At 37.9% G+C, this 21,746-nt stretch overlaps 1 protein-coding gene across 9 annotated transcripts in view; it reads left to right on the forward strand.

Moving 5' to 3' along the window:
- CEP112 (centrosomal protein 112) overlaps positions 1 to 21,746 on the forward strand; it is a 161,832-nt gene that overhangs the window by 49,927 nt on the left and 90,159 nt on the right. For all 9 annotated transcript variants that reach the window (XR_011088771.1, XM_068655182.1, XM_068655183.1 and 6 more), the window contains exons 18-19: positions 6,639 to 6,774; positions 10,475 to 10,582. Coding sequence is in view for 8 of the 9 variants with exons in the window: in XM_068655182.1 (XP_068511283.1) it covers positions 6,639 to 6,774; positions 10,475 to 10,582 (244 nt within the window). In the remaining variant the exon portion in view is untranslated. The remainder of the gene's footprint in view (positions 1 to 6,638; positions 6,775 to 10,474; positions 10,583 to 21,746) is intronic.

A 21,746-nucleotide genomic window follows, 5' to 3' on the forward strand; every position in this document is an offset into this window, starting at 1 on the left:
CAGCATGGATATTATTCTGAATCCTAAAATATAATAGTACAATTATTTTAGCCCTAAAAATAGATGCCTTAGACATACAAAATGACTGAATGAATATTGGATCCTTGCACTTTCTCGTACAGGTGCATGGGTGATGTGCTTACTTCTTGGACATTTGCTCATTCAGAACCGGTATTTGGTGGTGTAGCCGTGATTTGATTGTCTAAGGATAGAAGAGAAGCAAGATCAGTGGGGGAAACTTTATTAAAAAAGGCTTTTTGACCCAGGTTGTTTTTATCAATTCAGACCTCTTTGAAATAATAAACTTGGCATGCTTTAAACTGAAGTAATTAGTCTGATATTTCACTTTGAATTCCATATTGGGAAAAATTGGAGACAGTCTTACTACTCTTATTTAATCCTCATTGTCTTTGACTTGCCAACCACTGTTGCCACTGTCACTCATAACATCTTGGGCTGTTCTTTGCAAGTGTTAAATGATTCTTCTTGTCTGGGGCTCTTCTCAGCAATCTCTTCCATAGTTTGTCCTTTGGATGGTGTATTTATTCACCCTCCAGCTTTCTGTGGCACAGCACTTTTTTCTGATTCCTATCTTTTCCTTCTCTGCACCTCTTCTCTGGGTGATCTCATGAATCTATTTACTATCTGTGCTGCTGACTTGCTGGTCCGCCTTTTAATTACAGCCTTGTCTCCTTTAATCTAGGCAGTTATCTACACCTGTCTCTCTGATTCTCCCCTCCATGTTCTCGTGGCTGAGGTTTTGCTGTCATCTCAGCATGTAAAAGCCACAACAATTAATCTGTCCTAATCCTCCTTTCTGGATAACTGAGCCTCTGTGGCCTTTTGTATGTGATGTATCTAAATCTTGTAGACAATATCTTCAATGTTTAGCTAAGTTATAACAGTCTCCTTTCCAACCACATTTACAGCGCTTACCCAGGCTTTTAACCCACATCTCATTCATCATTTTGCAGTTGCTGTTTTATTCTGTTTGCATAGCACCTAGCACAACAGCACCCTGTCATTATTATAATGAGAAATAGTTATAATTATTATTAGCATGTTTAACCAATGTCTGGTTAACTTGAGAGCCATTAATTTTGAATGTAATGCATTATTCTTCTTATTTTACTGAAGTGTGATACTAGACACATGGAGTATTTACTCTAAATTCATTAACAGCTTTAAGTAGTGGTTTAGTTTGTTAATGTTATCTCCTGATTTATTTAAAACATAAGTATAGTTTAAAATAATAATTGCATTGTAAATATCACTCATTGTTACAGCTTACTTGAAGGAATGCAGACCAGCTTTTTGATGTTAACATCTCAAATTATGCAAACTGTAAACAATTTATAAGTGGATTCATGCTTTTTCTCATAAAGACAAGCTCATCTTATACTGGAAATCAGGGAGTAAAAGATAAAATTGTTCTCTACTTTATATTTTTGGTTTTATTTCTTTGAAATGATGAAACAAGTTAGAATGCTTTCTAACAACTTCGAAATATTAAAGTGCCCAGGGACAGGATAGGGATGATGTTTTGAAGGCAATAAATATTTCAGCTTCACATTTCAGTCTTTCTTCTTCATTCCTTTGATCTGGCTTTGGTTTAGTTATCATTCCGCTTGAATGACTTCACACTGTCTTTCTTCCTCTCCACACCAAAAAGAAGTGTTATGCACATATTCCATATGTTTGGGCGCTCTTGCTGTAGGAGAGCATTGTTATTCCTCATTGTTTGCTGGTAGTCACTGCCTCCGTAGTAAGATGCATCCACCTTAGCTGTAGTTAACGTCTTAGGCCCTATCTATAATTTACACAGAAAACTGTTAGTTAATTATCACTGCATGTTACAAACAGTGGAGGATGAGAAGTAAAACGGTGCATTTCAGAGGGTTGTTACTACTACTGAAGCATTTTTCTGTAGCAGTAAACTAAACCAGCAACCCTTGCTTTATCCAAGTACATGGTACTTCAGGCCTTAGTGTGGTGTTTATGTAGTTGAAATTGTCTGTTCTAAAAACAAAATTAGAGGGGCTGTTGTGCAGAGTGTTCTTCTTGATGGTTATCCCACCAGCTGTGTAGTAGTGTCATGAATCTTGCATTTGGCTGTCAATCGATAAACTGCTGCATCAATGGGGAGGCTGGTAAGAGGGCGCCTCCATGCAAGGCTCTCCGAGGTCAGGCAGCAGGATCCGGAGTTCAGTTCTATATGATGATGTGTCTGGAAACGTGTCTAGATTCTGGATGGTACTCTTCTGTTTGTAAAGATACTAAGATGGATGTCCCAAATTTTTCTGTTGTATAGGAAGGTTGTGTATGTTTTGATGAAGGTTCCTTTTAGCTCTTAGTATGCTGTGTTTTATGTTGTCCAGGAAGTTGTCATCATCTTTAGGAACATGTTTACATAGATTTTATAACCTAAATGGACTATACAAATGATAACTGACTTTGTTTGAACACAGGTTAGTGTAAAAAAGAAAGCCCTTAAATTTTATTTTTTTTTTTAGTTATTAGTTTTGATCACAAATTAGATGTTTCCTATCTAATTCCCAATCATTTTAATCAAAAGTAATGGGAAACAGTGAAGTACCATTCGTTTCTATCTGAAGGCATGAACGCGGGGTCACACCAACCTGTGATAGTTTTGTGCAAGAGATGAAGACTGTTCCTCTTGTCATCTGAATCTAACCTCAGGACACTGCCATAGCAGGCATGATGCAATTTACAGAGCAATGTGCTCGCTGTTTTCTGGAAAGCACTGTAGCTTCTAAACTGAATTTCACCATTTTAATAATTGGTGTTTCCTATTGTTTGCTATACACGGCACTGAGTTTTGGAAGCTTATTCAGTGGTAAAATGTATCCTTATCAATGAAATTGCACAGTCCCCTTTTGCGCTCTGCTAAACTCAAAAAAACAAAGGTATGCTTGGACACAAGCAGGTTTTCACTTCTGCCAGAATATTAAAAATGAAAATTAAATATCATAATACCATATGAAATATGGTATTATTTAAAATAAACGCCAAGATTCTCATGATCTAGCAATTTTTCCTATCACCAAGAAGCCTCTAAGCTATGCCCCGGGTGTTTGCATGCAGATTTGCTAATGGGATGTGAAACTGTCTACAGAGCTTGTCCATGTGTAGCTCATGGGGATGTGCCTTCTGTACACGTGTATACATGCAGTCTAAAATATTTTTCATTTGTTGAAGATGGTGTGAATGAGGCACATGTCCTGCTCTTGTTTGGTGTTGGTCAGCTCTCCCTGTTGTATAGGGACTGGTGAGAACCTTTTGGCCTCAAGAGCTCCCTGAGTAGTATTGCTGGCTCATACTATGTTTGCTGGCACATCTTGAATTTATTTAACCCCATGTAAATCACTGGATTGCCCTGTGTTTCATTAACCTGACTCGCAATGCTGCAGCGTCTGACTGTGTTTTAGTTGTTACCTCTTGGAAGGCATTTTACGAAGCAAGGAAAATATTTATGATTAAGCATGAAGAAGTATTTAAGATGTTTGTATTTTCCATTTATCAGTACACTTCAGAGTGCTGCTTTCTGAAATTGCAATTTCGGACTTCATAGTAAACTTTCACTGAGATGGTTTGTGCTGTGTAAGATTGCTAATTCCATGGACATATCCTTTATACACTGAAACAAGAGGAATTTGCTGCTTTTTAAATTGGGGCCAAAGAGTAAATTCACCCTATTTTTATATTCAATCCAGCTCAGCTTTAGGGGATTTAAGTGATGTAATTGTATTGTATTCGGCCCCACAACTAGTCCAACTGAAAAAAAATAATCTTCAAAGTGAATATTTTAGTGCTTCATGCTAGGCACATTGCTCAGTGTCTTGGGGAAAAAAAAGTGAAGCTTTTCTTATATTTGTGAACCACAGTCCATTGTTGTGCATGTTTTCTAAGCTTCTGTTCAAATCTTAAATGCACAAAAAGTAGACAGCTAGCTCCCACATCCTTAAAAAAAAAAAAAAAAAAAAAGTTGTTTTATTCCTACTTATAATGAGATGTTACATCTATTCATGGGATTAAGTCCTTAAATGAAAGGATGGTGCATAAAACCTGATTCCTAAAAGTTTACCTTGTAATATTTCAAAATAAAAATATATTCCTGCGGAAGAAGATGCATAAATTTGGAGGCTCACTAACAGCACAAGGACTGACATCTTGTCCTTTTATGTTCAGATTTGTTGTTTCCATCTGCCTAGACCAAAGATGTTCTTCCAGTGCCTCTTGACACTTATCAGTATTTGAATAAGCTTTGGTTTTTGGTTTTGTTTCCAGCATGGAGTTGGAAGTATTTAGATGCATTTTGTGGGGAGGAAGAAGTGTTTTCCAGCGCCCATAAATTAATTAAGGATCTTTGGGAGAAGAGTTTTCCCCTCTCAGTGTTTCCTCTAAGGCGATGCTCTGCCGCTGCACCACGCTGCTGCCCTGCTCCCATCTTCTCTTTCAGGATGTTGAGCTGTGTCTAGGGCTCAGAAGATTGTTCATTTGCTTATTATTCGTTTCTGTGAATTGTTGTTACATTTTATTATGGGAGAAGGGAATGACGTGCTCGCTGTACTTCAGTATCAAGCAGTTGTTAACTTGGAGCTGCTGAACACAGAACTTTGTCTCTAGTACTTGCATTTCAGGGGGATAATTAAGCCCAATGCCTCTGCAGCTACAGTTGATGCATCAGTAACTCATCAAATGATTCGTATCGTGGTTAGCTTTTGAGGCATCCTTCGTGTGCACGTTCTGAGAAATGGCTGAGGATTTTTGTACTTGTGGTTATGGTATTTTGGATCCTCTGTAGTAGAAGTTTAGGTCCTAAATGGCCTTTATAACAGTTGAATTTAGACCAAAAAAAAGTTTTATTTTCCTGCATAATTCTTATTTTCCCATAAATTAATGGAGGATATGCAGAGTTCTTTCTCCCAAAAGGAGTTTAGCAAATGCAGTTATTGTGGCAGTAGAAATACAGTGTATTTGTGTAAAGCTGATGGATGCTCCTAGAAAATTTGAATAAAGTTTTTAGAAAACACACTCCTCAATGAACGCACGCACAAAACACCTGAACCAAAACGTGATGCATGTTTTTTTGTCTAATTTATGCTGAGTAAAAAAAAAAAAAAAAAAAGTTATTTTCCTTTTTCTTAATGAAAAAATCAGTCTCCTCATGTCTGAATTCTGTCATCTGTAAACAAGGTACCAAAATATTTTTTTTCAAATGTGCATAATGAAAAAAAAAGTAAACAGTAAGATACTTATTCAGGACTTGTAGCATTTCTTTGATCTCTTTACTAATAGAATTACCCTGCTCTCCTGCACAGCAAATGGACACTTTGTGAAGATGTAGGATTATGTTCTTTGTCCCATTGTCAAAGTCTGGTATGAAAACCACGGAAGAGGATGTGAATACTGTAACTTTGGGATTGGCAGCTTCCTGACCTTTATAAAAGGCTTGCTCAGTGCTGTAACAGCTAGTTCAGTGCTGGCAAGGTGACAGACTAGATGAATTAGTTGGTCTTTTCCATCTCTTGTGTGTCAGATTCTTTGTTTTATATGGAAATAATTTCTGTCAAAATGGGAAATTTATCATGAGGTACTTCCTCTGCCTGTAAAATGAAAATGTCAGCCACAGGTCTGTTTGAATGTGTCTTCTGTTATAAACCCTTGGTAGAGCCAGCTTTGTCCATTGATAGCACCATGGTGTTCGCGTGTGTTTTGACACAGTCGGGCAACTCTGCTGCCCTGTGAAAACAAACGCATAACAGAAAGTTAACAATGCTTCCCGATTGTCTTCTATGTGAAGAACCGCATCAATATTTCCAAAATATTTATGTGTTATCAGAATGTTCTTCTGTGATGCGTCAGTATGGTAACGTCTTTTTTAGGGGTGTGTATCTGTGTGCATGTATGTACATAAAATGTTATATGTGCATTACTATTGATAAGCTGTGGTGTCTTAGGATGCCAGAACAAATTTCTATGTATGTTTTGACATTGATATGCCAAATAATATGGGCTGTTAATATGAACTATCTCTACAAAAAAAAAAATTAACATTTGTCATTACTTTGAAGGCTGAATAGGTATTGCAGCATTGTGGATTGCTGATAGATTCAGAAGGTACCATGTGTCACACATTAACACTATTGTGTTTTGATATATGCCAAGTAATGAATAATCCTGCATCTTGTCTGAGCAAAGGTGGCACTGGGATAAGTGTTTTGTGGTTTTAATAGAAGAATACAATGATGCTAAAAGCAATTCACTTAAATGTTAGTGGGACAATGCACTTCTTAGGCTGAGATTTAAAAGAAGGAGGTTGTAGACCAAGTGGTGAACCATTCACGTCAATGCAGACTTTGAAGCCAGAGGTATTGTCATAGGCTATGAACGCTATGTTTAGGCTTGTGAAATTCGACAGGAGAAAGTGAAAATAACTCTAGACTTCTATTCCCTTCTTCAAAGTATTGCTAAGGGAAGTTTGGCAGAAGCTGGGACAGGAAATTGAAATCTGAATACTATTTTAAACTGATAGGGTTAAAGGCCTTTCTTTTACACTAGCACACTTGTTCTTTTATTTGATACTTGAACTCTGAAAATTTTCTGTGACTTTCTAGGGAGAAGGAGGAGCAGCTGACTCGGGTGACAGAGGTACAGAGGCTGCAGGCCCAGCAGGCAGATGCTGCCCTGGAGGAGTTTAAGCGGCAGGTGGAGCTGAACTCAGAAAAAGTCTATGCTGAAATGAAACAGCAGGTGAGGAGGTCACAATGCCAGCCTTTCTGAAACTCTGTCTCAGTAGGATAGCATATTCTGATCTTATAATGCCAGAAACATGCTTCACTTGATAGTGCTACATCAAAATCTTTCACAATGTAGTGTCTTTGCTAGCAAGTCAAAAAGGGATGTTAGCAGTTGTTTCATCTTTCTAACAAAGCCAGAATTGTCATTGTTATAAAGATTTCTGCAGTTATGATACTGATTAGGGATTTTCAGTAGTGAGAGTATAAAGTGTTAGTTTATACACCCCTGCAGAACAACGTGTATAATTTTTCCACTTAAATGTGTGTCTCTTCCTACTCTTTTTGGAACGACTCTGGGTTCTGTTAATGAGGTCTTGTAATCAGTTTGAGCCTACACGGGGCAGAGCCATTGTGCCTGCTGTCATCCATGGGCAGATAACAGTAAAACCCATTTTTCTCTCCCTGAGATTTACTAGTAAGAATTTATGTATAAATTCCTTGCAGAATAAGCAACAGTTTAACCATTATCTCCAGTATTTTAAAAACACGGTATGATGAGTGAAATAAGGAATAAGTGATAGGTAATCAAAAAGAAGGACAGGACAGAGTATTTCGTTAACTTGTTCATGTGATTAAAATCCCTATACGTATCTCAAGCCTGTAATTCTATCTAACCATATGCTCAGTTTTCTAACCTCACCCATCATAACCAAACCTTGTTACTGACAGTAGGATGCTGTAATCTAATATTGTATGAGATTTCTAAGGATGGTGATGGTGTAGTACAGTGGTAAAATTTCTATCAAAAAAAAAAAAAAAAAAAAAGAAAAGTTTTGGTCACAAAACTTCACTCCTATTTCTCAGGAGTGTTCCAAAACCTGAAGACTTGGCAAAAAATATATATATGTGTGTGTGTATGAATATATATGTATATGAAGATAAATCGATACATAAAGATATGAATAGTTTGATGTATGAAGGTATGGATATCACTTACCTACTACCAAGCATCACTGAAGCTCTCAGAAATTTAATATTCTTTAATATTCTTTGGAATGAAAAGAGGTCTCTTATGGGGGAGAATTATTTTACTGGTACAAAAATCAAAAATAAATTTAAAACAGTGACAGATATGTATAAAACAAGCATGAGGTGATTAAAACTGAGATTTTTTTTTTTTTCCCTTAAAAATCACTAACCTCTTATATGGGTTTCACAATTACTATGAATTTAGAAGTTTGTGAGAGGAAAACCTACTGTGCTTGAAATTTTCTTAGAAGAATAAAATGTTATCATGTAGTTATAATTTAACAAATTTTTCCTTTGTTGTTCTTGTGAAGCTTTGATTTTGCCAAAATCCTTGATGAAAGTGTGAAAGGAAGCAAGGCATTGTATTGCTGATTATTTTTTAAGACCTATGCAGACAGCAAATAATAGTTTGGAAAAAAAAAAAAAAAAAGAGCAAAAGACATAAAAGCAGCGTGTGTTTTTGCAAACTAGATCTCTGAGGGCAACAGAACAAATCCTACAATTTTAAGGTCAGTTTCTGTCATTTACTGTGCCATGAGGCTCTCCTCCAACTTGAAGACGGCTTGACTTTATTTTTGGAGCAGAAATAAAATATTTAGTCTAATTCTAGAAAGATTGATAATAGTTTCATTAACCTGATGGAGGGGGGTTGTAAACTTTTGAAACTTACAAAGTCAACTGTCACATAAAAATTACTGTAAATTATTATACAATTGAGCAATACTGTTTTACAGGAACCAAGGTTCAAGGAAATACATCAGAGAAGCAGTACTGAAACTGTCTTTGTAGCTTTGTCCTTTCTCATTCTTCTGCATGCGCACATACTCTTTAGATAAATCGCATGTTAGATTACAACAGAGTGAAGAATTCTTTTGTAGCTAGGTGGAATGTATTGCAAATCAAAATCTGTAGTAGCTATAGCAACACTGTACTCTTAACCACATCAGAAATCTTGGGCTTCCAGAACCATTTTTGTGTGTGTGTGTGGTAAAGTTGCTTACAGAGATAAGTAGAATGAGGTCTGGCATCTTCAGTTCTTGTAATCAATATTTGATTCATTCATTTGGCTCTGTGATTTATTTTTTTTTGCCATCTGCTCCCTATTTTGTCAAGCTCATGACTATTAAGAATCACCTGATGCCCCCTTGATGGGTGAGTGGTACACTTTTAACTGCAAGATCTGCATTTTTGCTAATACTAGCTAGCAAAGAGACACAATACGTGGACTATGCCACCATACTTCAGCTCTAGTGTTTCTTGGGCTTGGTGAATAATGATCAGGAGCTTTCCTTGCACTTGCAGGAAACATGATTTATTTTTTTCCCTAATGATTAAAGCACAAAAACCCTGTAGAGTTAGAGCATCTCTGCATAGTTTTTACTATTTCATTTTTTAAGGATGTTTTAATTCTTAGAAAGTAGTCCTTTAGTAAAATATCATGGTCATGTATTTTTCTGTGTTTATTGAGATGAGTAAAATATGCCTATGGAGATACAACTCAAGTAAGTTTGGAGGTGGAAGAAAAAAATCATAAAATATTTAATATTTGTAATAAATAAAATAATAAATAATGTAATATTCATAATATATTTATGCAGAAGCAACTTTTCTTAATAGCAGATAATACCATTGAGGTTCAAGGACTACTGAAAAGATGATTTCATCTGTTTTATTTTGGTTTTATTTTATTTTATCTGGACAACAATTCCTAGTCCTACATCTTCCTCTCTTGTTGCAGTATTTTCCAATAAAATGCTTCTCCCATTCCGAGTACTGCCTTTTCTGTTCTTTATCTGGCTTAGAAGTGATGTCCAGACCGATTGGCAAAGACATCTATTGAAGACAGAGCACTCCCTTAGGCCAAACAGGATTTTGGCTTGTGGTTCAGGAATTCATGCGTTTCTTCTTTTGGTACAGCAGATGGACGAGTGGCAGCACTGGTCCTCCTGACAGCTTACACCCCTTTTCCTTTCTCTCTTTTTAAGGGGGACAGTTCATTCGCTGCCTGTGTTGGGACCTAGATCTAAAATAGTTGATGAGCATTCGCTGTAGCATGGCACTGTATACATATTCCCCTGGAAACATGCCTGATGTACAGCTAACAGTTGTGCTTTTGATACAAAAGTCTTTGTTAATTGGGTTATGAAATTGCTTCCTTGATGCTGTGTGCTGGAATCTGTGAGACTCATTATTCATAGGTGATGACTATCTTCAGGGAACTTTACTTGCAGCCAAATAATTCTCTTTTAAGTTATTTTTACTTAAATTTGAAGTGATTTAATGTAAACTTTAAATGTGTAGTTTGTGCACTGATTCATGCATTACTTGCCTTGAATTTCCACAGGCAATGTGTTTTTAAAATAAATATTTTTGAGTCTTAAATATGTCTATAAACATATTCAGTTAATTTGAATGGGATGTTTACCACTGTCAAGTGAAAAATTAAGCCAATATTTTGTAATCAGGGAGCGACATCATATAGGTGATGACTGTATCTGTAAGTTACTAATAGTGCTATATTCACTGAATATTCATTTTCACAGCATACAAATAATACGATTATTATTCTCAGCAAGTTCTATTCAGGTCTTTGATGGTTTGCAAACAACATGAAAAAACGTCAGAATGTTTCAAGCTATGCCTTTAAAAAAAAAATTAAATATTCTCTTTCTTTTACCATGTAGATGGAAAAGGTTGAAGCAGATCTAAGCAGATCAAAATCGCTCCGGGAAAAGCAATCCGAAGAATTCTCCTGGCAATTGGAAGAGCTCAAGCAAAGATATGAGCAACAGGTCAGTAAGCGTGAACCTCCAGGTGCAGGGGAGGAGGGACAGATGTAGGTCAGCTCCTGTGGCTAAATCCTGATCTCGCTGTGTGTTGCTGTTCTTCCTATTGACATTCTATAGATATGCAGAATTGACGGGTTGGGGGATGGAGGAGAGAGAGTCCAAATAGAAAATATTTTTGTTTCCCCTTTGCTATCCTTTGTACATCTGCCTCTTGCAAATAGTTTCCCAGGCTTACAGGTGGCAACACCTATTTTCATAATGACCAGATGAAATTATTTAATGTTATCTCTCTTTCTTTTTGCCAAGGATCAATGCTTTATTCTTTTTATCATTTTTTTACATGGGGAGTGTTCACATAAATGCTTGTTTTGGCCTACTGGTAGGGATTTTATTTATTATAGTATAATTTCAGGGTTGTGAAATGTTCAGGAAATATTTGGGTGGAAACAAGAAGCTTGGGTCCAGTAGTATTGTGAAGTGTAAAGGGGGGAAAAAAACAAAACAAAAAACAAAGAGAAGCAGACAAATTATTGCATGTTACAAGCTTGAGAGCTAAAACAAGTGTTCCAAGTGGTAGCTAGTCAAAGTGCTGTCTGTTTGGTAACACCTGTTAAGGGATTGAAAATTTTTATGATTACTTTAAGGCCAACCATACAGTGGTACAGCAATGATATAGTTAGCCCATAAGCTTGAAGTTATCTCTTATCAATGTTTTTGTGTGGGTGTAAGTTTACATTTCCACTAGGGAAATGTGGCTTCATTTCCTCACCAAGTTTACCTTCCGTGCTGGTGGGAGAATGAAATATTGCTGTCAGCTTATGGTGCAACTCCTGCTGTGGTCCATCCAGCAGGGACTTTTTCAAGTAATGAAGAAATGGGATCACTTTGGAAGGTGCTGAGAGAGAGCTTCACCATTGTTTGTGAGGAACAATATTTTCTCCGTGGCTCTCAAATTTAATTGAAGAGAGTTGGTTGGTTCAGATCCAAGCATTTCCTAACCCTCACTCACAATTGTCAACATTACTAATTGTTTTCACCTGATGAAGGGTGAGACATTGTCCAGTGTAGCAAATACATCTGCACAGGTTCTTTGTTTTACTGGATGATAATACTTATAGTTCTTCTACTTAATGATTCAGGAATAGCCCAGCTCACAGAGCTGTTGGGAGGCGTGTGTGTATGTTCATGGGTGTTGTGTTGCAAATGAGTCCACTTGCCAAAAGAACAGTAAGACAAAGGGAAATGTTGGGGTTAGGTGGGCGTCTGCCTTAAAGTGGACGTTTTTATGGAATCTCATGTTGGCATCACTTCAGTGTTTTGGTTGGATCACCTTATTCTCTACAGTTCTTATAATTTGTGGTACTCTTTTAAAGAGTTGCAAGTAAGCATTTATTCAAAGATTTTCTTCCTGTGTTTAGGAACATGATCTGTAGTAATAACCACTGGTTTGCAGTTCATAGCATGTTACAACATTCTTGTTCCTACCTACAAATGTTTTTTTTTTTCTTTCGGTGTGCATGATAAGAGATATGATAGATACGGTCTTCTCCCAAGCACTTCTTACTGGTTTTGTACACTAAAGGAAAATGACAAAGCCTAGTAGTGTCGTGGTTTGGTTTATTTGTTTTCTTGTGTCTTTATGCCTCTTGTTCAGAGCTTCCAGACACTGGATTAAAAGGATTGTTAAAACAAAACAAAACAAAAAAAAGCCAAGAAATGAATGTGTTAGTTCAAATTTGTTTGAATCATTTTATATTGTTGTTCTGTAACAATAGTGATACTGTGATAAACATCAGTGAAAGCATTTTCCACTGAAAGGAGTTTGTTGCTACTTCAATTTGATTTAATTTAGGATAGCTACTTTTTAGTCTAAGAAAACAGAGAGACTTTATGAAATATCACAGAAACACAAGGAAAGGGTTTCAACACTAAACAGCTGAATAACGAGAGCCCCAGAAGAATTCTCACAGGAATCCTGCTTATGCCCTATTTTTTTCTTATTATTTCTGATCATACTTCATTTAGAATGTTCATTGAAAGACTGCAAGCCTGAGAAATGTGTGACCCTTCCTGCAGATTGTAATGCATTATCATTGTAAACTGCCTTCTTTTGTATTGTCATTTCTGCAGTATAAGGCTCCTTCAGTGCAGCCACAGAACAGTATGAGCTCAGTTCTTCCACTCTTAAAAATTTCCCTTCAGTAGTTCCAACTTCTATTTCTCTCCATTTATGCTTCAGGACTTCTACAAAATCTTTAAAGCAGACTTTTCCTTGCCTTGTTTTACTGCATACTTCTTCAGATGTTAATTGTAAAGGAATAGACTGATTTAGACTATTTAAATTGAGCAGTAAATTAGAATTAGTGGTGTGCTTCAGCAGGGCTCTAGCAGACTTCCAGTCAGGAAATAGGCACCCAGCTACAAATGGGATACTTCGGCTACCTGAGAAAGCAGCAATTGCATTGAGATGTTCTGCCTCAAGTATCTGAATAATCATAAAATTGGATTTATATACAGAAGGAAAATTGAGCTTCAGATTTATTTTGGACAGCTTGGCATGGTGAGTTGCAGAGGAAGCACTGTCAGCCTACTGGACAACTCAGTTGTCCGTAAATTTAATCATGTTGATAACAAAAACCAAATGAACCTATTCTCCAAACTGAAAAACTGAAAGTATGAGAACTTGAGGGATGTGGTTTTATCCATCTGTTTTATATGTATGGTTATCAGTGTTTCACTGCAATCTTCTTGAATATTGATTTCAAAGAGATTACAGGTGAGAATATTGATACATACATATATATATATAAATGTATGAAACCTTCACATTTCTAATTTTCCTCGAAAAAAGAAACCATGGAAATTAATATTTTGTTAACTTTTCAAATTCTTTGGAATCTAAAAAGCAAAGAAGAAATTTGGGGATCTTGCAGTATTTGGTTTCAGCTGTCACATATCGGTCTTGGTTCCAGCTTCATCTGATTCAGTGCCACTTTCTTTTGAAGTATCCACTGAGAACACTCTTAGGGAGAAACTGGTGGCTTTTTTTTTTTCTTTAAATATACTTTAGCTCAACTTTGTTCTACTTGCAGCTGTTAGATTTGAAAGTATATTTTGAAGAAAAAAAATAACTCCAACAGCACCACAGTTCCTATCTGCTGGGAGCAGCTGCTTTCGGCACTTCAAAGCCAGTGGACACCACAGTGAAGGCCTCAGCCTTTCCTGCCTTTGAAATGGTTGCAGTATCTGTAGCCGGGCTTTATGGCACCGTCAGCACAGGAAAAAAGGTTGTTTGTTTTTTTGCAAGCCCCCCCCTCCCTTTTCTTTTTTTTTTTTCCCCTCCACGTTCTAATTACATTCGCAGTTTAGCTCAAAATACCTGGGAAGAGTTTCTGCTGAAATCACTTGCCATTAGTCCAAATATTTTTTAAAAAAGTCTGTGCCCAAACTTGGCAGTAGCAGATTTTAGGGAGGCAAACTTGCTAGAAAAATGAATGTGAATATGCTGCTTTGCTGTATCCAATGTGCTCAGCTCTCAGAACAAGCCATGATAGCACAGCAGAGCATTTGCGGTAGAACAAGGTTTCAGACAAGGACACTTTCCAGCAGGGCGAAGCACATACTCATCTTTGTTTCAGGCAGACTTTCATAAATTGTCATCAATGGAAGCTTTTCAGTGGCTTTTGGAGATCTTAATGTTCAAATGGCATTAGCTTGTCCTTTAAGAAAACATACGTAACCCTATGATCACTGTTACACTCATTTGTTGGTATAAATATTTGTTGAAGTATTATGATTGAGGGGTTGTGAAAAAGTTGAGGTGCAAGCCTAGTGAGAGAGCTAAAGTCTGAGATTTCTTTTTCATAGCAGGGAGAATGCACTATGAAAAAGCTGATGAATTGTTGTCATAGCAGGGTGGTGTTCCTTGCTGAGTTATGGACGTAGTTTGAGAGAGAATGCCAACCTGAATTTATAAATAAGCTTTTTGTTTTGGTTTGTCTCTTCTTTAACTGTGTTTATTCCATTTTAAATAATAATTATTCATGCTTCCATGGCAAAGTGGAAAGCTAGGAAAAGTATTACGTGATAGCTGAAGAATCTCCCTGTATCTCAGGAAATCCTTTCTTGCAACATTTATTGTTGAGTGCTGACTTCTGTAAAACCTGTGAAGGAATAATTAGGGTTGTCTTCTTGTTAGCAAAGTAAGAAAGTAACAGGACACCTTCAGAAATGTTTTACTGGGTATTTAACAAAATCGCTTTGAAATCATGGTAAAGATGAGAGAACTAGTCTAAGCTTTTAAGTCTGGAGCAAAACAAAGGTGTGGTGCCTTCCAAAATGTGCCTTTTATATTAAAGAAAGGGAAGTAAAGAAGTGCAGAATCAGCTGGTTAAAGTGAAAAAAGCATGGCTGTAATCTTACCTGCCAGCAGCAAGGACAGATATTAGAGGTAGTGCAGGGAAATTTTTTCTCATTTGAGCAGTGCTTTGGAGCAGAGGAAGATAGGAGGAGAGGAGGAAGAACATTATTTATCTTTTTGTATGACTCTTTTTTTTGTAACTGTTTAGTGCGGTTAATTTAAAAAAAAAAAAAAGTGCAGTTATCTTGGAGGTAAAATACAAAGTTTGTAATTGCAAGCCTTATTTTGTACATAAGTGCATACATTTAAAATCAAACATCTTCCACAGTGCTAGCAGTGCTATTTCATATGAAGGTTACAAGCAGAATCTCATGTTCAGTTTCTTGAAATAAAAATATTCTGAAGTTTAATTTACATTAATGGTTTTGTACCTCCCATACTAATTTTTAGCTGTTTAATTTTGTGGCAGAAGATTTTAGCCAGTGTTTGGGTGATCAAGGCAGAGATGACATTGATTTTGCGTTTGCTAAAATTGTAGCAAGATTTTCTTGAAATGTTGGAGATAAGGAATTTTTCACCTGAGTGTGTTGCTTTTTCTTTTCCTCCTGAAGATCTACTCAAGTGTATTTAGGTAATAAACATCGATTAATTCAGATTTTCTGGAGTTCAGCAGCTAAATGCTCTGAAGAGTCTTACTGAGAATTTCCATACCCTCCCTGGGAAACGGAGCCAGAACAGTGTGTATGAAAGAGGCTGTGACCTTGTGAGAGAAGACGAAAACACAGCTTAGATGGGGAATAGAATAAAAAGTGGGGATTAAGTATGGGGGAAAACAAGAAATTGCTGTGAATGGGGATAAGATTTGGAAAGCAAGTCCCTCAGGAAAATAAGTACTGGCTGTGAATCTGAGAGTAGTTGTAAAAAGCCTGTGCAATGGAATCTGGAGCTATTCAGGCTGAGAGCTGAGGCTTAGACCTGTGGATCAGGAGCACTGGAGAGAGGAGCCCTGCAAAAGGGGTCAGTTGGGGTGGTGTGGGCTTGAAGGGTCAGTGGAGCGTGAGTTGGCTTTTCAGGACCAAGGTTCCTTACTGCCTTCTGCTTTCAGCGTGGCCACTCTGCCTTTCTGAGGCAGGGAGGGCAAGATGCTTCATCTACGTTGGGTGTTAAATTTACAGTTCTGGCTTGTTTATTAGGCACGTTACGTTCAGCTGTATTGATCTCCCAGCAGGTGCTCTTGTCTTTGGAACTGCTACCAACATCATCAGTCCTACCACAAGCCATATTGCCCAAGTGGTATCATGTGTGTACACCTAAAACTCTGATTCCAGTTTCATGCTCATGTCTTCAGAGGCATGCTTTGGAGTCTGAAGCATGGCATGTTAACAGAGATAACAAGCTGAAGGTTCCGCTTTCTTTGTCCCTGTACCTGTGACTTCAGCTAGGAGTTCCTGTCACTGCAGATATGTCCTAGCTTTTCTTCTGGCCTCGTACTTCCTCTTTGTTTCTTCTAGCTTCCTTTTGACTGATCTGCTATCCACTCAAGTGAAGAAAATATTTGCGAAGACATGCTTTTGAAATGTGTTATTACTCAGACTAATGTTGCAGCCATTTCTTAGCTGTACTTTAAACAGTTCAGTTATGGATTGTGAGTGTCTGAATATTTTTAGTACACTGGCTTAGCTATAAGGACACCATCTTTGTAGAAAGCTTTGTTCCTCTCCTCTTTGTCTATAGTCGAAGATAATTGAAATACGGTCTGTTCTTGCATGGAGGCCAAATGAGCACGTTAGCAGAGGCTCTAAATTTTTCATGTCATCAGCAACAAGCTGCATAAATTTCATTTAATAAATTAATCCAGGATGCATGAATGTTTCCTTTGAACCATCTTAACACACAGATGAATGCCATTTGCTCAGAATATCTGAGGAATAGTTTCTTCAATCATCAGCATCAACTTTCCACTTCATGATATAGCTAAGACTCACAAATGGGAAAAGGATATGAATTTAACCTCCAAGTCAAGAGAGGGTGAAAATCTTCTAGCTGTACCACTGCTGTTTACAGAGTTGTTAATCAGACGTATGGGTATTTACACTGTCTCCTTCAGGCGTTTAACTTGTGTGTGATTCATACTTAAAAGCCTGAGCTCCCTGTATAGTCAACAGAGCCGGCTCTGGGGGGTGGAGGGAGAGGAAACACGAGTCCAGGATCATAAATTGATGCCTGCAGTAAATAGTAAGTCATCCTGCAAAGTCGGTTCTTAGTGTTCAAAGAAGGTCCTTGAATAAACTTGGAATCTCTAAACAAAGGCAATGTACAGTAAATTCTGTACTAGAATCTGCTACAAACACACATTTGCAATGACTAAAGGCATATTATTTTGAAAGAAATATTTTGAGCACCGAATTGGCTTTCTTGGGACAGGTAGACTGGGTAGACTCCTGACATTTGTTCCACTGCTAAATGTGATTTAATCATAGGGATGCAACTTCAGTGCCAATATGCTGGTGATTTAAAAGCAAATTTAGTCATGGCAGGATGACTGGGGAGATAAGAGCATCAATGTGATGTTTGTGCTGACCATACTTTAAAAATCTTCCAGAGGTAATATTTTTATAAATCAAAATTTACTGGCCAGATATGCCATTTTATATACACCTAGTGAGACTACTCGGGCATTTTGTTGTGGAAAGCATAAGTAAAACTGTAATTTTGCTAAAGACCAGCTTGCATCTTTTGAAGAATTTCATGCAATTCTTACTCTGCAGTTGAAATACCGTTACTAGTGGTTGATTATAAGGTAAAGAATAACAGGAAACACATGAATGCCAATTAGATTATTACAGTTTGCAATGAAATGAAGTAAAATGCATTTGCATGTATGTACATTGCCCCAAGTGTGTTTGTTGCCCCAAGTGGTAACGTAGGGGTCTGCACTGGTGTATTTTTCAGTACCCCATTTGCCCTCTGTTGATTACAGTTCTTTTATCTTGGGAGCACTTTGTGTTCAAAATTATATTGAAATCTCAAAAAATTTGAAGTTGTAAAATCCATTTATCTGCTATGATATAGTTCTAGTATGCTCCCTTGCTTTGCAATGAAGATTCCTCTTTTCCACCCAAAGTTATGCTAAGCCAGAGCCCAGCATGATTAATACTCGATCCTCAAGTCTGCTATATCAGATTACTTTAGAAGCAGTGTATTTGCAGGGATGGGTAATCCTCATATCCTCATGAAACACGCACATTTATTTATAGGCTTAGGAGACAGAAAACGCTAGATTTTAGCAGAGTTGTTATTTGGGGATAGATCACATGTTGTACAGAGTGCTGGTCAGAGTTTAGAGTGGATTTTGGGCAGAGTAATTATAATGAAGACACCTGATTTACCAGTGAAGGAATGGGAAATAAAATCTCCAATAAAACATTTGAAAATACTCTTAAAACGTTTATAAGTAAAAATTGTTGCAAAATAGATGTGCTGTGGGTGTGCTATACCGAGTGAGCTTTAGTTCAGTACTTTGGCATGACATAAGTAATTTACTGGTGGCTTCTCTGGCCCTAAGAAGTTCAGTCATGCCAAAACAGTGCTAATAAAATCATCCTGCCATGCAAACCCATATTTTATATAGGTGTTACTTATAATATTTCTAGATTGTGGACATAAATTTACATGAATTTTCATACTTTGGTGTCAAATATTTATGGTAGTGGCTTTATTTTTCAAAGAGGTAGTGAGCTAACTAATTTCCTTTCCCTCCTTTGGGGACTATAAAAAGATTTTCAAAAGCATACTTGTTCATGAGAACAAGTTGAAATTGTTCTAAAATTGAAAAGCCTAAACTTGCTGTATGATGTAAAAACAAAAACTCTATAGTAGAAGCTGTTGTCTATATTAGGGACTTTAAAAAATGCATTTGTCAATGTTGATTGTGTTACAAGTATTTGGTTTCTGAAGATATCTTATACAATCAGCAGGCTATTTACTGTCAAGCTTTGTTCTCCAGATGTACAAGGTGAACTGGCACTAACAGCAGCAGGGTTTCGCTTTAGGTCTTTATTTGATGGGTTCTTGTTTTAACAGGTTCTTCTAGAGTACCTCCACACGTAGGTGCAGCTACCACTGCCTGGGTTAGAAGCCCATCTTTGGGCAGCTGAGGTTTTCAGTGTTCTGTGCAGGATGGTCATGATTTGCACCACTTAATCTATTCAGCAATTTGTGTGTGTGTTTGTGATAGTGAATAGCAGAAGATGATCACATTTCTCAGATAAGTTTGTTTTAGCATTTTCTTAATACTTTTGTCGCCTTTTGTCCTTCTCTGCAAGGTAAAGGCATACTGCAAAACTTCAGTTAAAAGCAGAGATTTTAAAATGGTGTGCAGAAAGATCTCAACATGGTAACAGTTTTTAAAGGAGTCTTTTTAAGGAGTTTTTTACTCCTTTTTTTAAGGAGGTTTGTTTTATCATTCACAGAGGTGTGCTGTACCCCAGAGAGAATCCATACTGATTTATGAAGACTTAACATAGTTTTCATGCAGCTTTCTGTGATGAAGTCAGGTTGTTGATGCAAAACAGTGTGGTATTTTTCCTTTTGTTGGCATACTTTATTTTTTTCTTTTCCTTTTAACAGCAGCAACAACACAACTCAATACAATAATGAGAGAGGGAAGGGTGAAAGAGAAACTGTAGAGCTTGGCAGCAGTTCTTAAGGAGAACAGAAGGTTCAGTGAGTGTTCACCAGCATAGTCAATGCCTACTCAGTCATTTCACGTTATTTGTACAGGAAAGCTCATTTTGTTGCTTATGAATGCATAGTGATTGTTAGTATTTGCTTGGGAAGATGGGTTTTGTAGGCATTTGAACTTGAGGGAAGAAAATGCTGTCATCCCCATCCTTTCTCTCTAGCTGTTCTCTGCCAGAGGTCTCTAAAAAGCCAAGCAAAAACATCATGGGGAATGGTATACACTAAATGGTGAGAGTTTTTCATCACTGAATTTGACGTTTACAAAACACCTCGCTTCACACTGCCATTGTTTCCGCTCCCACGTCAGGCCGTGAGGACTCCCCTCCTGCACACGGAAGCACTGTTCCCTTTTAGCTCTTCCCACTTTTAAATTTGAAAACTTTGCACCTGCAATATAATGTTGTACTTGAAGAGATTTTTAAAGATAACTAATTACCTTAGTTGGGTAAACCTATGACGCACACGTCCTGTAGCTGGTGGGAGAAGCAGGATCTATCCCTTGCCTCCTTCTGGAACATTCTCAGCCTGCTACCATTTTTTTCTTCAGACAAAAACAAGAAAATTGAAATAACTGAAGTTCCTCACAACAAACTTGCTAACCCCAGACCTTACATGGCCCAACCATCAGAAAATGCAGTAATTAAGAAGTCAAAAAAAAGTTTGAATAGAAAGACCTTTCTTGTCAGCGCGATCTCTTTTTAATGAGATCTGATGTATGACAGACTTTTTTTCCAGAAATCAGACAAAGGTGTTATAATTATTTTAGGGAGCAAGACTACTTCCATTTAGACATGCCAAGGACACTGAAGCATCTGAAAAGAAACCACTTTTGTACACAAACCTTGGGCAAAAACCTGAGGTAAAGAGCTCTGCATAACGATCCTAGGCCTGGCGCGGATAACGTGTCCCTCCTGGGGGTATCTTCAGATGTGTGTTAATGAGCCCCTCGGTGTTATTAAATAATGTAGATTTGCTAAACCGTAGAATATTGTGGCTGTTCTCCTCATGTTGTTTTTGGAAGGACGCACCCAGCCGTATAGTGTGGATCACGTATTTTACTTTCAAATTTGGGATATTCCCATCTGTAGTTGGAGAGAATAGGTTGCTTTTCACTATGCTTCAAATTTTAAGCCGAAAGCCATGAAAACAGCTAATTTTCGGGCCGAGGCCCGCTCCCGGAATTGCTTGCTGCAGCTTTAAGATCAGGTGCCGGGCGCTGTGGCGCACAAACCACCCGACGTTGAGCCGGCTCCTCCCGACGGCTTTTTTTTGAAGCCGGATTCTCACGCTGCAAATACCCCACCATATTCTCGATAAGGGCGTTTTTTTTTTTTTTTTTCCCTTTTCTTTTCTTTTTTTTTTTTTTCTCTCTTCTCCTTCCCCTCCCCGAAATCCACCAAAACTGAAGAAAAATCCAAGTGACTGTTCTTAGCAGCTGTGTGGCCCGGAGTTCAGTGGGGAAGCGGCTTCCTGCCGTCCCTATTCATCACCTGCTTCAAAGGCCGCCTGGCTGCTCCAGTGTGCAGGCCAGGTAGGGTGCCATTGTGCGAGGCGGGGAGGATTAGTATCAAAGCTGCGGCAACCAGGCCCTTGGTCTCGGGCTGCCATTCAGTCTAGCGGGGAGAGGCTAGGGCTGGCCAAGGTCACAGCATCCAGTGTGGTGCGGACTGGGAAAGGATCCTGAGAATAGAGCGCTGCTTATGAAACCGTGGTGCAAGCTTGCAGCACAGCAGGTGCCCTTCTGGAACACATACATCTGTTTATGTTGGGGTAGCGTAGCTGACAACGGGATAATAGAGCTTTGTTGTTTTTTTTATAATTTTCTTGAAAAAAATAAAAAAAGACAACTGTATATACCACGGTGGTGAATATCGAAGGAAGAGCTTTTGCTCTGGAAAACCATCAAGAAATCCTTAAAAGATTTAATTGCTGGGGTGGGGGGGTTGCGTGTGTATACTTGAGCAAAGGGGAGAGCAGGCTGGCTATTAACCATTTAGGATCCTCAGCCCTGCGGATGAGCAGCAGCCGGGTACGGGGGGACCGTTCGCAGAATGCGACAATGCA

This window comes from Anas acuta, chromosome 18, assembly GCF_963932015.1.
Source record: "Anas acuta chromosome 18, bAnaAcu1.1, whole genome shotgun sequence".
Taxonomy (NCBI): Eukaryota; Metazoa; Chordata; class Aves; order Anseriformes; family Anatidae; genus Anas; species Anas acuta.